General features: G+C 40.9%; 1 protein-coding gene across 1 annotated transcript in view; it reads left to right on the top strand.

Annotated features, from left to right (window-relative positions):
• The window catches only part of fbn2a (fibrillin 2a), a 138,544-nt gene that overhangs the window by 11,104 nt on the left and 111,123 nt on the right, over positions 1-16,317 (top strand). Inside the window, 11 exon segments of the mRNA XM_016462171.1 lie at positions 678-875; positions 5,637-5,762; positions 8,082-8,207; positions 9,661-9,813; positions 12,021-12,230; positions 12,310-12,447; positions 12,571-12,583; positions 12,585-12,688; positions 13,485-13,610; positions 13,869-13,991; positions 14,144-14,266. Of these exon segments, the coding sequence (XP_016317657.1) occupies positions 678-875; positions 5,637-5,762; positions 8,082-8,207; positions 9,661-9,813; positions 12,021-12,230; positions 12,310-12,447; positions 12,571-12,583; positions 12,585-12,688; positions 13,485-13,610; positions 13,869-13,991; positions 14,144-14,266 (1,440 nt within the window).

The following is a 16,317-nucleotide window of genomic DNA, read 5'->3' as shown; positions in this document are numbered from 1 at the left end:
AGAATGAGAGTCCAAACAGCTGATAAAAACATCACAATAATCCACAAGTAATCCACTCCAGTCCATCAGTGAAATTGGAAAGCTGTGTGTTTGTAAGAAACAAATTCATCGTTAAGACGTTTTTAACTACAAACCGCTGAGTCCATAATTCATGATATTGCTTTCTGCAGTGAAAAAGTCATGAATCAGGAGTGAAATCTGCACAGATCAAGCACCATTTACAAACCAAAACAGTCCAAAACGGCTCTAAACAAATATGTGAATTGATTTTGATGCGAGAGACAACAGGAGATGGACTTTTTCACTGGAGGAAGCGTGATTATGGATTATGAACGTACTCTGTGAAAAAATAATTTCTACATTTATACTTCCTTTATTTATGCAAATTGGGGTGTGAATTCAGCTGCATTTTCATAAAGCTGTTTTTCTCTCTGTCTATGAGCTGAATGTCTGATCATCATCTGTACAGGAGCAGACACACATGTACAACAGCATTACAGCTTTTCTAGATTCTGTCATTAAGATGCGTCTTTCATCAGTGGACAGTTAATTTTTCCATAAATTAGGAGATTAATGTCCAATATGTCCAATATTCTTACTTGCCTGGGGAATAATGCGATATTTTTTTCAGAAAAGATCCTGAATATTGTGCTTTGTAACTTTTGTGGACATGTCAGATTACCGAACAGGGCCATGCTTCATCCGGGTGCACAGCAGGCAGTGTGCAGCTCAGAGCAGTGGCTTTGTGTGCAGTAAGGCTGTTTGCTGTGCCACGGTGGGACAAGCGTGGGGTCACCTGTGTGAGCTGTGCCCTCCGCTCAGCTCGTCCTGCAGCAGAGGATTCACGCCAAACAGCCGCACAGGAGCCTGCCAAGGTGAGCACTGATTCTATTACATTATTAAAATGTGTAACGTGCAGACAGCGGGAGTGTTCAGAGAACCAGTTTGAAAATATATTTTTGTGGCACAGATATTACACACTTTACCCTAAAGAGTAAGTTGGTCAACAGTATCCATTAACGGTCATGATTCAAGTGCTCAGCATTGTTGTAGTTGAGAACAGTCAAGACCTAAGTGTCCACATGCTCCATTACAAGAAAAATGAAATGAAAATATGGCCTTGAACTCTAACTCAAGACTTTTGTTCTTTTCACCAGTGTCTTGAATTTAATGTCAACTGCAGCTAGCAGCCAGTGTGGCGACAAAGAGAGGTGTAAAGTGAAATCTCCTAGGCTCAAGATGTTGTTCAGCATACATACACTCTTAAAAATAAAGGTGCTTCACGATGCCATAGAAGAACCTTTTTGTCTAAAAGGTTCCATAAAGAACCTTTAACACCTGAAGAACCTTTCTGTTTCACAAAGGCTTCTTTGTGGCGAAAGAAGGTTCTTCAGATTACAAAAAGGTAAGAAAGAGATGGTTCTTTAAAGAACCTTTGACTGAATGGTCAAAGCCAATGGCCAAAAATGGTTCTTCTATGGCATCACTTGAAGAACCTTTTGAAGCACCTTTATTTTTAAGAGTGTATGCATGACTGCATGGTCTGTGAAGTTAAGCAGGTCATCAAACTCCCAAATTAAAGGCAGATTTAGATGGTGTTCTTTCATCCACGCCACTGATTATCAGGGCTGCATGTCATTGGTATAAAATCCATGTGCCGAGATGACTGGTCTCAGTCATGTTGTGTATATGCAAAGGAGGAGGGGTATATTTCAGGTTGCTCCAGTCAATTTACATATAAAACCAATTAGTTCATATAAAAGTAATTTGTTAATGAAGCTGACTTCACACTGTATGCATGTGCAGCACTGGAGGTGAGCTTACAGAAAGATGTTTTTTCTTACCATTATTTCACGGTACTCTCTTTTTCAATGTCATCACATTAAAAGTGCCACTGCTGAAGAGCGGCACAAGAAAAATTTCTGACATATATATTTTTATTCTGGGATCATTCTGGGGTGGCAGATAGGGTGGCAATGCTTGTTCTTGCCATGCAACCCCAGTAGATCCGTCCCTGAGTGTAGTAGAGCAAAGGCTGAGTGCAAGTTTCAGCCTCTTTACTGTTGTTTCTATGATATCTAGAGCTTCTGTAACAGCAGCTGCAGTGATGTTGTTGTAAAGAACTGCTGTAATTTTACTGTAAGGCAAGGCTTCCTTTACCATCATATTGAGCATCCCAGGTGAAAAAAGTACACTTTCATAATGTACTTAATGTGCTCTATTTCCGCGCACTAATTTTGAACTTAATATATTAAGAATTCGTCTTTAGTACTTCTTAAGATAATCTTAAGAACATCTAAGTGTACTCAACTGTGCTATTTTGAGACACCATGAATATGAACTAAAATGTGCTTTTAACATACTATCTCTGTATTAAAAAATGTAGTAAACTTGAACCCATCTTTGTATGAAAGATGGGTTCAAGTGGTACCTAAATACATTTTTAAAATACATTTACATTACATTAGTTCATATTCATGGTGTCCCAAAATAGCACAGTTGAGTACACTTAGATGTTCTTAAGATTATCTTAAGTACTAAAGAAGAATTAGTATATTAAGTACAAAATTAGTGCGCGAAAATAGAGCACTTTAAATACATTATGGAAGTGTACTTTTTTTTCACCAGGGATTGCAGTTTCTCCTATTCATTGTAACACCAGTGGACTGTCCTAGCTATAATTTATACTGTTTTGAAACTAGCCTATCCACTGTGACTGTCATGAACTTTGGGGTTCAATGGGTTGTCTACCTAGACCTAAATTGTTAAATTCCAGCGAATTTCTGAAAATTAGGCTACATCAATACACCAGTAAGTGTGACTGTCTTTGAGTCACTGAATCATTCACTGATTTATTCTGGAACATAAACAAATGACTGTCTTCATGAGTCTGAACGTAGTGTTTACATGAACGCTAAATAAAGTGATCAGGTTGATTTGCACGTTTATATGCCACAAGCTTCAATATCGGATTTGATCTTTTGACATGCACATACTGCACGAATATACAGAGTTTCCTGCTGTTTGCACATACTATTCTCCAGCCATTGCTTCTTTTCTTTGTTTTAAAGAGCAGACTTAATATTTATCTATTTCGGGTCCAAATTAGGAGACGATGAGCACATGATGCTTTGAGCTGTGCTGCTTTAAAGGGGTCATGAACTGGCTTTTTTATTATTTTATACTGTTGTCTGAGGTCCACTTATGACGTTCGCGTGGTTTTTATATTCAAAAACATCAAAATCAATAAGTAATAGGCTACTTTCTACCCTGGTTTTGAGGGCGGCTCGAGAAACGCTGGTTTTGATGGGTGTGCTGCATTGAAGACTTGGAAGTAAACGCCCACTGCTATGATTGGATAACAGTTTTGCATAGTAAACTAACTTTCTGTGTGTCTGTTTGACAAGCTACGTCCTTCATAGTTGGAGCCTTCTGTGACTTTGGTTAGACACGTACACATAATCAAGCAATCTCTAACAAAGCAATAGTGACACATAATACAAATATTTTTTACTCGCATAAGTGTGCTGCGCCATTCCTGTCAGCACAGCATTGCTTTTTAATCTCAGTCTCTCTGCAAATCCAGTGTCGACCTGTATCTTGTTTACAAAGGAATCCGCGGCGAAATGAAGTGAAAAAACGCTCAATGTTTTACTCACATGAGCTGGAACTTCAGCTTTGGAAGTTTGGAAGTTCAACCACGCATTTCTAATATTTGAATCCGAAGGAAGGTTATGCAGCGACTGTGTTCTTCCACAACCAGGCACGGCACAATATTCTGCGATCTTCAACGGCATGTTTATTGCTTGGTTGATCGATCCGGTTTAGCACCACTTATGTTATTTCCCTACTATTGCTGCGTCCCAATGTGTCTACTTATACTACGCCCTTAAAGTATGTACTGTTTTGGTGAGGAAAAACTACACACTTTTGAGTGTGTAGTAGAAGACTGGGCATGCTTTGGGACAAACTATAACGTCATACAATTGCATCTTTTTCAACGGTCCACTCTGTCGCATAATTACACGCATCCTGTCACTGTAAACTGACCTGTCAATCAATCTTCACATTTCATTTCATTTAACTTCCTACCGTATTGGAGAGAAATTTTGATCTGCCAGCCACGGGTCTTTATGCAGAGAACTCTGCTCATATTTTCTGCATAATGATGCATTTAAAAGTTAAACACCAAATGGATGTTTATAAAAGTTCACATTGTTGTTGCAGATGAAATATAACACAGATAACATTAAATAAAAAATGTTAACAGGTTAAATGTTGATTATTAGTAACTCAAACCCCTTTATCTAAACCTCTCTACTTAACCATCGGTCACGCACATCTGCCATGTTTGTAGTTTTTTAACGTCTTTTATTTGTGTTTTTAGTTTTGAACTAAATCATTCATCAAAGCGCAATGGATTGTGGGTAGTATTAGCCATCAGAGTGTGCACGGATCCACACTTCAAAAATCTACCTGAAGCAGTAGACCATCCAGGGACTTCTGGCATACTCTTTTCAACATACTAGGCTTTGGGACACACTAATTCTAATCTCACATATTATTTAGGATGGATGGCATGGGACGCAGGGCTTGTTATGCGTGAATCAGTGGGCGGGGCTACAGAATTGGGCGTTGATATTCTTCAGTGGAGGTGGTGTTTAACCTATCTATTACGTCATACATAGGCACATTCCAGGATCTGGCGTTCGCTGGGCCTGGTGTCAATACAAGCTTTTATTTCAGTAACAAGGACGTTTTCAGTTCTGAAACTTACAGGATATTCATTTAGTACGATGACCTCTTATATATCAAAAGCTCAAGTAAATGTTGATTCCACAATTCATGACCCCTTTAAATAATCAAGCAGTAAAATAGCCAAAACAAGACATCTGTGGATGAGAGTATGAAGTGAGGACTGATGGAAAGGAGAATTTTAGAATAACATGACAGTCATTTATGACACTTCATTCTACAAAAACAACGTCATTGCACATGCGCAGTAATTTCCAGTTTCAGTTTTCAATCTGATCAAATGTTTACATGTTCTCTCGATCGGATTAGAAAAGGTCTACACCACCCCTTCTAATCCGATCAAAATTTCATTCAGATTGAGCTCAATCGGATTGATTAAAGTGTTTACATGAAGGCTTTTCAGTCCGATTGAGCCATCAATCCAATTACTAACAGATTATTTGCTTGCATATAAACATAGCTACTGAATCATTTACTCTTCCAGTTAGTTCAAAAGCACTGATTCATGCAGGAAGGAAACATCACTGCTGAGTATTACTGAGAGAGGTGTAATGTAACTGTTCCACTGATTATTTGGCGGTTATTCTTCATATTGTGATCACCGTGAGATTATTTGAATGTGTTTTTAGGTACCAGATGTTACACTCCTTCCACTGTAGTATCTATTGATGTTGGATTTACCTGCCTTATTGCATTATTTACATTATTAATGTAAACTCTTTTAAAAAGAACCATGGCCGGTTGTTTTGATGATCATATAGTCAGTAAGTCACTCCTAGACTGTGGCTTGCCATTTGCAGGCTCTTTTTTGACACTTCAAAAGAAAGTGATTTAAGGGAATTGATGGTGCTTTCAGTGTGTGATGTTTTCTCTTTGGCCAGATGTTGATGAATGTAAGGTTGTGCCTGACCTGTGTAAAGGAGGAAAGTGCATCAACACTGTGGGCTCATATCAGTGCCAGTGTACCGTGGGTTTCCAGCAGCACACGAGTTCGCTGATGTGTGAGGGTAAGTAACATACTGTTAGCGTGTTTGGTCTATATCAGTATCCATGCCAAGAAAAGAATTATAGCATACATAATGAAATGAGAGACTTTGAGTGTGTAGTAGAAGAGTAGGCAAGCTTTGGGACATACTATAACATCATACAATTGCGTGTTTAACGGTCCGTCTCATAATTACACACACCCTGTCACTGTAAACTGGTCTGTCAATCATCTTGTCACAGTTAACATCCTCCACATTTCATCTCATTTAACTTCCTACTGTACTGGAGAGAAATGAAGTAGCTCGTTGATCTGCCAGCCGTGGGTCTTTATGCTGAGAACTCAGCTCAGATTTTTGCATAATGATGCATTTAAAAGTTAATGGCCAAACGGATGTTTATAAAAGTTCACATTGTTGTTGTAGATGAAATATCCTAACACAGATAACATTAAATAAAAAATGTTAACAGGTTAAATGTTGATTATTAGTAACTCAAACCCCTTTATCTAAACCTCTCTACTTAACCATCGGTCACGCACATCTGCCATGTTTGTAGTTTTTTAACGTCTTTTATTTGTGTTTTTAGTTTTGAACTAAATCATTCATCAAAGCGCAATGGATTGTGGGTAGTATTAGCCATCAGAGTGTGCACGGATCCACACTTCAAAAATCTACCTGAAGCAGTAGACCATCCAGGGACTTCTGGCATACTCTTTTCAACATACTAGGCTTTGGGACACACTAATTCTAATCTCACATATTATTTAGGATGGATGGCATGGGACGCAGGGCTTGTTATGCGTGAATCAGTGGGCGGGGCTACAGAATTGGGCGTTGATATTCTTCAGTGGAGGTGGTGTTTAACCTATCTATTACGTCATACATAGGCACATTCCAGGATCTGGCGTTCGCTGGGCCTGGTGTCAATACAAGCTTTTATTTCAGTAACAAGGACGTTTTCAGTTCTGAAACTTACAGGATATTCATTTAGTACGATGACCTCTTATATATCAAAAGCTCAAGTAAATGTTGATTCCACAATTCATGACCCCTTTAAATAATCAAGCAGTAAAATAGCCAAAACAAGACATCTGTGGATGAGAGTATGAAGTGAGGACTGATGGAAAGGAGAATTTTAGAATAACATGACAGTCATTTATGACACTTCATTCTACAAAAACAACGTCATTGCACATGCGCAGTAATTTCCAGTTTCAGTTTTCAATCTGATCAAATGTTTACATGTTCTCTCGATCGGATTAGAAAAGGTCTACACCACCCCTTCTAATCCGATCAAAATTTCATTCAGATTGAGCTCAATCGGATTGATTAAAGTGTTTACATGAAGGCTTTTCAGTCCGATTGAGCCATCAATCCAATTACTAACAGATTATTTGCTTGCATATAAACATAGCTACTGAATCATTTACTCTTCCAGTTAGTTCAAAAGCACTGATTCATGCAGGAAGGAAACATCACTGCTGAGTATTACTGAGAGAGGTGTAATGTAACTGTTCCACTGATTATTTGGCGGTTATTCTTCATATTGTGATCACCGTGAGATTATTTGAATGTGTTTTTAGGTACCAGATGTTACACTCCTTCCACTGTAGTATCTATTGATGTTGGATTTACCTGCCTTATTGCATTATTTACATTATTAATGTAAACTCTTTTAAAAAGAACCATGGCCGGTTGTTTTGATGATCATATAGTCAGTAAGTCACTCCTAGACTGTGGCTTGCCATTTGCAGGCTCTTTTTTGACACTTCAAAAGAAAGTGATTTAAGGGAATTGATGGTGCTTTCAGTGTGTGATGTTTTCTCTTTGGCCAGATGTTGATGAATGTAAGGTTGTGCCTGACCTGTGTAAAGGAGGAAAGTGCATCAACACTGTGGGCTCATATCAGTGCCAGTGTACCGTGGGTTTCCAGCAGCACACGAGTTCGCTGATGTGTGAGGGTAAGTAACATACTGTTAGCGTGTTTGGTCTATATCAGTATCCATGCCAAGAAAAGAATTATAGCATACATAATGAAATGAGAGACTGCTGCATAAATTCCCAACAATATAGAATTTATAAAGCCTCGCTGTGATTGTTTGTTCATGACCTACAGATAATAACACAGGATGTGACAGGTGTTTTGTGTCTAGCTTATAATTGAGCTTCTGGAGAAATGGCTCTGTCTGAACATACACATTCTAGCTGATGCCTTTCATTAGATACACTCATCTCATGTACAGCTGTCCACTGTATTTTCTTTTCCCCTGCCATGCAGGAGCAATAAACCCACTTGATCTAATAAAAGTAAATTGTATTTGATTGTGTGAAATCTCTCAGATGTGGATGAATGCTCCACCGTCCAGCGTGCGTGTGATGGAGGACGCTGCATTAATTCAGCGGGCAGTTTCTCCTGTGTGTGTCCTTCTGGATACTTGCCATCTGCAGACCGGACGCGCTGCCTCGGTGAGTTGGACAGCAGTTGACTCTTGTATATGTGTATAAGCGTTGACTGGACTGTTGCCAGCTTTAACAGTCTACAGACTTTGAAACATTGTAATGATTATGGTGTTTATGGGTATGTTCTTTGTACAGCCTCACGCAGCTCTTACATGGTGAATTCTGTGTTCAGACAGACATCACAACGTTTCAGACCTCAACCTATAATTAGACGTGCATCTTTCCAGATAGAAAGTACCCAAAGAGCCTGTTCATTCAATTCATGAGTTGGGACTGAATTGACCAAGCACCCCTATGCTTGTGTGTATTTAAGAGTGTATCCACTATCTATCTATCTATCTATCTATCTATCTATCTATCTATCTGTCTGTCTGTCTGTCTGTCTGTCTCTGTCTGTTGTCTTCTACTTAAGCAAGCCTTAAAGAGTAGTTTGTTTAAAGGAACTCAGAGTAGTTATCAGTGTGGGCTGCACTCAGGGTTCATGAGCACTACCTGAACGTTTTGCCACAAGGCTGGAGAAATAGAGGGGATGAGAATCTTCTACTGAAAGACAAGAGCCACAGCCACACAGGCGAGAATAAGTTTCCTTCTCATTAGACATTTTGCTGGCATGAAATCACAAGCCTTTCAAAGTTTACTCAGTTGACAGTGAGTGTGGTTGGATCTTTTTGTACATCAGTCACTTGTACATTCACATGCTGTTGTCCACGCAAACAGAAGAATCAGACTGCACATCAATGCCATGCTGACGCACAGTCATTGTGTCATTTGTACTTCCGCCTATAGAGAGATACCTAGCAGAAATTGAACAAGAACCAGAGTGGCAAAGGGAAGAGAACCAAAGCCGCATCAGAACTCTTCTGTTTCTAGAGTCTGGTGGCAGATGGGTACAGGAGGAAGTACAGAGAGGGAACTCTGTGACCTCCTTTATACTGTCAATAACTGCAGATCAGTGCCAGAGAATGTGTGGTTCCATCTATCTGAGGATCTGACAGTATCCTTTGATTTTAATGAAAGCACATGTACAAACTGCATCCATAAGCTCAGATGTTATGGAATGTTACTGTTCAAAGCAATTTCCTGTATACAGTCTATACTTATACCTGTGTGTAGTGAATGCATTGGTTAACTCAGCACAATGAACTAATAACTGCAGGATTATCCAGAGATACACACACTGCTAGAAAGCATATAAACATCCTTGGCTGTGCTATATGTGTAAATGAAGGGCAGACACGCATGTGTAGTAGAGACTTTAATCAAGCGTATCACCCTGAAGTGGAAATGTGGCTTCACCAGTTTTCAGTTTGTTTATGGCCAGAGGTTCAAATGTTCACCTGAATATGAACTTTTCATGGAACACCTATACACTTTGTTTTTTGTTAATATATCTTCAGTATTTTGGACTAAATGACTTTCTCTCATTGTGCATAGGTGTGTGTTTGTGTGTATATTTCAGAGCAGCACACAGGTGTCTGTTTTGCGTCTGTTGAGAATGGACGCTGTGCTCAGAAAATCAGCGGACGCTTCAGTAAAATCCAGTGCTGCTGTGACCGTGGCCACTGCTGGAGTCAGAGCACAGCTCATGAAATGTGTCCCGTACCAGGATCAGGTGATCAATACACTCCTTAAACAGTTCACACCAAGCATATTCTGCTGTTTATGTTTGTTATTATTTTATTATTTCAGGTTTATTTATTGTCAATAAACATATGGCTAAGGCTTCAAAATGGCATTGCCTTCGAGGTGTACATTTTATGAGTAACAGTGAAGCAGTGAGACAGGAAGTCATTTTTTTTTTTTGATATCAAAAAAATCTAAATACCCTCTGTGCCATACTGACAATTGTCTGTCCTGTGTGAATAAGTCTGAGCACAACTCTCGGATGACAGTACTTGTGTTCCTGGTGTAGAGTCCAAATCCAGGCTGCTTGTCTGATTGGAAGCTGGGGAACCCTGCCTGGGTGAATCAAAGCATACCAGCAGTTGGTCGGACTTGGGCACATAGCCTGGTCTAGGGTGAAGAACTGCTTTAACAGTACCCGGAGCAAATTCTAGGCAGAAACTTTCCTGAAACAGTATATCGGGCACACACTGAAGTGATGTGGGCCATTTCCCCCTGGAGGGACCTGCCCTCAGAGGCTTGAATGACCTGCATCAAGACAATTTTCCCGAAGCCTTCATTGATAGAATGACGGTCTTCAGATCTGCCTTCTCCTGAGGGGGCTTCGGGTGAGACATTTATGTTTCAGGCGAGAGTGCTGTCTCATCCTCCAGACTCGTTGTTTGTGGTGAGGGTACGAGAAACAACACTCTCTTTTTGTTGTTTCCAGTGGGAGGAGCTGGGAGTTGATGGCTGGGACCTGGGTCTTAGAGGAATAAACCTCTGGAACGCTGCTGCTTGTCTCATACCCTTGCTCTTTCATCCCCACAACAGAGGAGTAATTCAAGATTGTGGGGCTGGAAATAAATGACAAGAATTGTCTATAATGATAGGCCCCCGATGCAGAGGTTGTGTGTTCGTCTAGCTTGCTTTTACACCACACATTCTCCTTTTCGGCCAGCCAGTCGATGTTTAACTTGACCATGGCACGAGTCCTCATAAACATGGAGGAGAGGTGGCGAATCCTCAAAATCCCCTGCCAAATCATCAGAGCTGGATAAAGCCAAGACTGGACTTCCACTCGGGGTGGAAGAAGCTGCAGAGCAGGCGTCCGACTCCTGAGGGAAAGCATTGGAGCCTGGGCCCATCTCATGCTTCTCTGCAAGCTCCTTCTCTGACCCCCATGATCTGAGCTGGCACAATGCTTCGGCAGACGTGGCACCTGAACCACAAGGGGCACAAGACTGACCAAGCTCCTCAAAGATGGCCAGGCAGGAGAGGAGTCTTCTCAGCACGCCCTGCTCCCAAGCAGACTACACACAGATCATGTGTGTCTTCACCCATAATGTATTGAGGGCAGGGAGGCACACGATCAAAGCTGCTTGTTCGTCATTATACTTTCTAAAAAAATTTTGGCTCTACAGCACAGACAACACCAAATAAGAGACAGAATGTTATACAGAGTGCTTGCTGAAGACACAGAAGCTTTGTTCTGGGTGTCTTTTATAGCTTCCGTGGTACGCTGTCACGGTCACGGGGTGACGCAGCACCAATCAGCATTGGAATCAGGATTAGTTGCACATGTACATCAGACGCAATCATGAGGCAGCATTAAGTTCCTTGAAAGGGAGCCCCTCTAAAGATATACCAGAATTTGACAGTTGTATCCTTATCTAAAAAAAATGTTTAAAACTATTTTCATTTTGCATTCAGGCTAATCCTGACCAAAAGCGAGTCTCCATTAAACTTCACAGACTTCACTGAGTGAGCGCTGGTGAGAACATGTGCATCAGAAAGAAGCGCAATAAACTAATAAATACAAATATTTATTGTTGGACATTAAATGTAGGTTTAAAATTCTACAGTCACCGTTTTGGTTGCAATTTCCTTGAACTAAAAGCCCATGTTGCTTCTCAGCCTGTCACTGGACTCATCAAAGCAAATGTCTATAACAGTACTGTCTTTCCTCATCCATTTGTCCTGTTGTCAGAATCTGTTGGGACATTTTGGGACATTTTTCGAGAAGTTATTAGAGTAACAGAAAGAAAGGACGATTGCGTGGCTGGATTAATGTTGGGACAGTAAAGGGAACAGTGCTGTGTGTGCAGTCATCCTCCGAGTCCATACTTTGGTGACATAATGTTGCTTAGACTGTTAGACTGCTAGTATAGTCAGCTGTGATAGTTCGGCTGTGTCTGTCTTTTCTGTTCCCTACAGATGAATACTTCAGGATCTGTCTGGTGGTCTCTGCTCTGAGTGGGTTTAGTGAAGAGGATCCTGACCTGCACCCTCAACACCGCAGCGGCTTCAGACCTACCTCTAATGACCGGATACTTCGCCCACCTAATGACAACGGACGCATCACACCTCAGATTCATCAAATCCCAGGGAATGGTAATGGATTTAAACCACAACAACCTGTTGTCGGTGAGCAAATCCTTATGACCATGAATAAGTGCTCTCGAGCTGCTTTTAAGGCTTTGATGAGTTTTTGTTTTATTTTCAGTTCGTATGAATGAGACTGTGAACAGGTGTCGTCTGTTTCCTAATCTGTGTCTGAATGGACACTGTGTACCCTTGGGGTCTGACTACCGCTGTGACTGTAACACCGGATACAGAGAGGACAACAGAGGAGAGTGTTCAGGTCATTTCACCTCAACATTACAGGCTATCTGTCTACCAAAAGAATAACAAATGAACCCACAGAAACCTGCCTAAAGCAATGACTTTCACTGATTGCTGTGAGTGTTGTGTGTTTTTTGTGCAGATGTAGATGAGTGCGTTTGAGCCCTGCACTAATGGAAACTGTATCAACACTGCTGGTTCCTACTACTGCAGATGCCACTCAGGCTTTCTCAGGTTTCCAGGCAAACAGACCTGCACTGGTGAGAATGAACCCACAATTCACACAGGTGTATATTTTAGTTTTGTCAGTAGTGTCTTATAAAAATATATGAAGAAATTAAATAGCACCATTTTGTTTTCTTTTCTTTTTACATTTCAAATGTATATTTTAGAATGATTTGTAAAACATAAACATAAATGTCAAAAAAATGTTTTATGTGGAAAACATTCCTAAGTGGCTAAAATTAGAATAAAGTGGACAGGTTAGTAGAAACATGCAAATTAGTAGAACAATGTCATTTCAACTGTGATAAGACTTTACATTTTTATGCACACCTCTATGAAGCATCTATAGAAGCATGCAAGTCCTCCACAGTTTTGCAACTCCTGCTTCTGAGACTTTAAAGAGATGCTTACGCCTGTCACTGCAGTGATCACACTAGCGATGCGCCATCACAGGCCCCCGTAGACATCGAGACGTGGCATTCCCCATATAGTGCATGTCATAGAATCCACTACAATCAGAATAAGAATCAGAATGAGCTTTATTGCCAGGTATGTTTACACATACGAGGAATTTGTTTTCGTGACAGAAGCTTCCACAGTGTAACAGAATGACAGTGACAGAACAAAAAACACAGATAATAAAAAACAAGAGAAAAGAGCACATGAAAATGAGTGAAAGAGTTGGTAATGGGTGTAAATATTGTGTGCCAGAAAGGGCCGTGAAGCTGTCGCAGAAACTCCATGCTCAATTGAATTCAACAAAACTCTTAACAGTGTAGTTTGGCTAGAATATGGTGAAGCTGTATTCTCTACTGTGATATTGTTTTGTAGATGTTGACGAATGTCTTCAGAATGGGGTGCTGTGTAAGAATGGCCACTGTCTCAACACAGAAGGCAGTTTTCAGTGCATCTGTAATGCGGGATTCAAGCTCACACCTGATGGGAGAAACTGCATAGGTAAGACATTATCCAGAAGACGGTCGACCTTTATCAATTCATAGTAGTTACCTGTATTTTACACACACATACAAAATAATTTTTTCTATAATCCAGTAATTACATTAGGATCAAATGAACATAATGTGAATAACATCTCAGGGTGGGCAGTTATAAAGAATTGTAATGTGAAGACCTTGAAGAGGGTGATTTCTTGATTATCTGCATTAATTCCTACAGTAAGATATGATTACAAGAGTTTCCTTCATTCTCAATCAGATCACGATGAATGTGCCAGCACAAACATGTGTCTTAACGGCTTGTGCATTAATGAAGACGGCAGCTTTAAATGTTTGTGTAAACCTGGATTCACCCTCAACTCCAGCGGACGCTACTGTAAAGGTGAACTCTCTATCCCCTCTTCTAAAGATGACATCTCTTTAAAAATTACATCTGTTGAAAGTTATAAGATATCCATGATGCTTGAAGTAGAATATTTGTGATCAGAGTCAGGTGTTGTGTTGTGTGTGTGTGTGTGTGTATTTCTCACACAGATATGGATGAGTGCCGGAGCCCAGGTGTGTGTATGAACGGACGGTGTGTAAACACACAGGGCTCTTTCAGTTGTGAGTGTTTTGCAGGTCTTACCATAGGAATAGATGGGCGCACATGTGTAGGTAAGAGCACACTTGTATGCACATCATGTATTTGTACACTTATGTATTTTTTATACATAAAAAAGGGATTTATTAAATTCCCAAATAAAGTGTACTGATTTGCTTGAGCGGGCAGTCTGTCTATAAGACTGCATGTGCTCTTGGTGGGACAATATGCTAATTCACTAGGAATACCAAACAGCTCCACGTGCATGTTAAGTTGAACACACCCTGCAAAAGTATCAGGTTATCTGTGGGTCCTTAAAAAGTCTTAAATTTAGTTTGATCAAATTAAGGCCATAAAAAGTCTTAAATGATACAAGAAAGTCTTAATTGTCATTTCAAGCGGTCCTAAATTTGGGGACAGAAAGACCAGAATTGCGTTATGGCTGAATGTGACGATTAAACTTCAAAAGGCCATGGTTTCATTGAATAAATATGAGTGCTGCACATTTCAAAGTCAGCTGCTGTGCTGTACAGCCATTACCATGGAAACTGCTATATTTCTGCAGTTATGACAGCGCCATCTGCTGGCAGAGGATGAATGTGCATTTTTAGTAAGCCATTCTGCTGTTTTTGTTCAGACCACTGCGAAAATCCACCCATATTTTCACACAGCAAACACTCAGTTGTAGATGTGAACCGGTGGATCAACAAGAAGCTAATGCATTATAAAAATCTAAACAATAAAGACACTAACATATATTTATATATGATTAAATTAATACAATATTATTGATAAAAAAAAATGTAATTAATGTGATGATTGATACTTTTGACTCTTATAAAAGTTTTTGTTTTTGTGAAAACCTGTATCTGAACTGTAAATCATGCTTTGTTTTTACAGTCATTTTACGGTTTAATGTGTTACCATAGACATTTCCCTACCCTGCTTATATGGTTTTAATTTTATTAAAAAGGTCTTAAATTTGATTTCATAAATCCTGCAGATATACTGAAGGAGTCTTATTTGTGAGCTAATTGTAGCAAATGTTCCCAAACAAATCACTTGCATTTCTCACTAATTACCAGTTAATCAATAATTGTCACGTGTATCTTCCCGTTGAGTTGCTGTTTTCCTTATTTGGTCCTTCCTGTTCCTGTCCCAATGTAGTTTGATTTGTTCCAGGTGTGTCTCATTATTAGTTATCCTCCTCACCTGTCTGCCCCTCGTTATCTGCCCTATTTAGTTCTAGCCTGTTCTCTGGGTCTCTGGGTCTGGAATTGTGTTTGTCAACTCCTTGTGCTACGTGTGATTCCCTGAAAAAAAGAATGAAACTCCTCTGTTTTGTACTCCTGGTCTCCTCGTTCCTCGCTCCGTGCTCCTCACAGTAGCAACCCGTGACAGAATTCCAGACCTCACAAAAAGTGAGCGGCGACTTTTCCTCGCGTTTGTTTTTTCTGCCTGTTTGAAAAGTTTTTTGTTTTCCTTTTTCCCCGCGGCTATGGAAATTGCCGCTCGGTTCTCCGCCTTAGCTCGCCTAGATCTCACCTTTGTTGAGTATTCCTGGGAGTTCTGCAGGCTCACCGCGGCTACGGCCCTCGATGACGCCACCATTAATTCCCTGTTCTGGCTCGGGGCCAACTACCATCGCCCCGTGGACCTCCCATACTCCACGGTACTGAGCTGGAGGGAAGGAATCCTCCGGTGTCTGGAGAGCATCCTGCCCCGAGCCAGGACCAGCCCGCCGTCCGCGGCCTACTCTAGTTCACTGGACGTTAATGTGGCAAGCCCGCTGGACGATAATATGGCAAGCCCACTGAACATTAACATGGCAAGCCCGCCATGCGTTGATGAGGCCCCAGTGTCGGTTCCAGCCCCAGTGCCTGCTCCTCGTAAGCACCAGATCCCCAGTTAAGCCCAGGAAGGGCTCCTGATTCCCCGTTTAGCCCAGGGAGGGCTCCTGCTCCCCAGTCAAGCCCAGGGAGGGCTCCTGCTCCCCAGTCAAGCCCAGGGAGGGCTCCTGATCCCCAAGTCAAGCCCAGGGAGGGCTCCAGCCCCAGTCATGCCCAGGGAGGGCTCCTGATCCCCAGTCAAGCCCAGGGAGGGCTCCAGCCCCAGAGCTCACTCC

This window comes from Sinocyclocheilus anshuiensis, unplaced genomic scaffold (assembly GCF_001515605.1).
Source record: "Sinocyclocheilus anshuiensis isolate Anshui unplaced genomic scaffold, SAMN03320099.WGS_v1.1 scaffold889, whole genome shotgun sequence".
Lineage (NCBI taxonomy): Eukaryota > Metazoa > Chordata > Actinopteri > Cypriniformes > Cyprinidae > Sinocyclocheilus > Sinocyclocheilus anshuiensis.
This window is presented reverse-complemented; position numbering and strand designations above follow the sequence as displayed.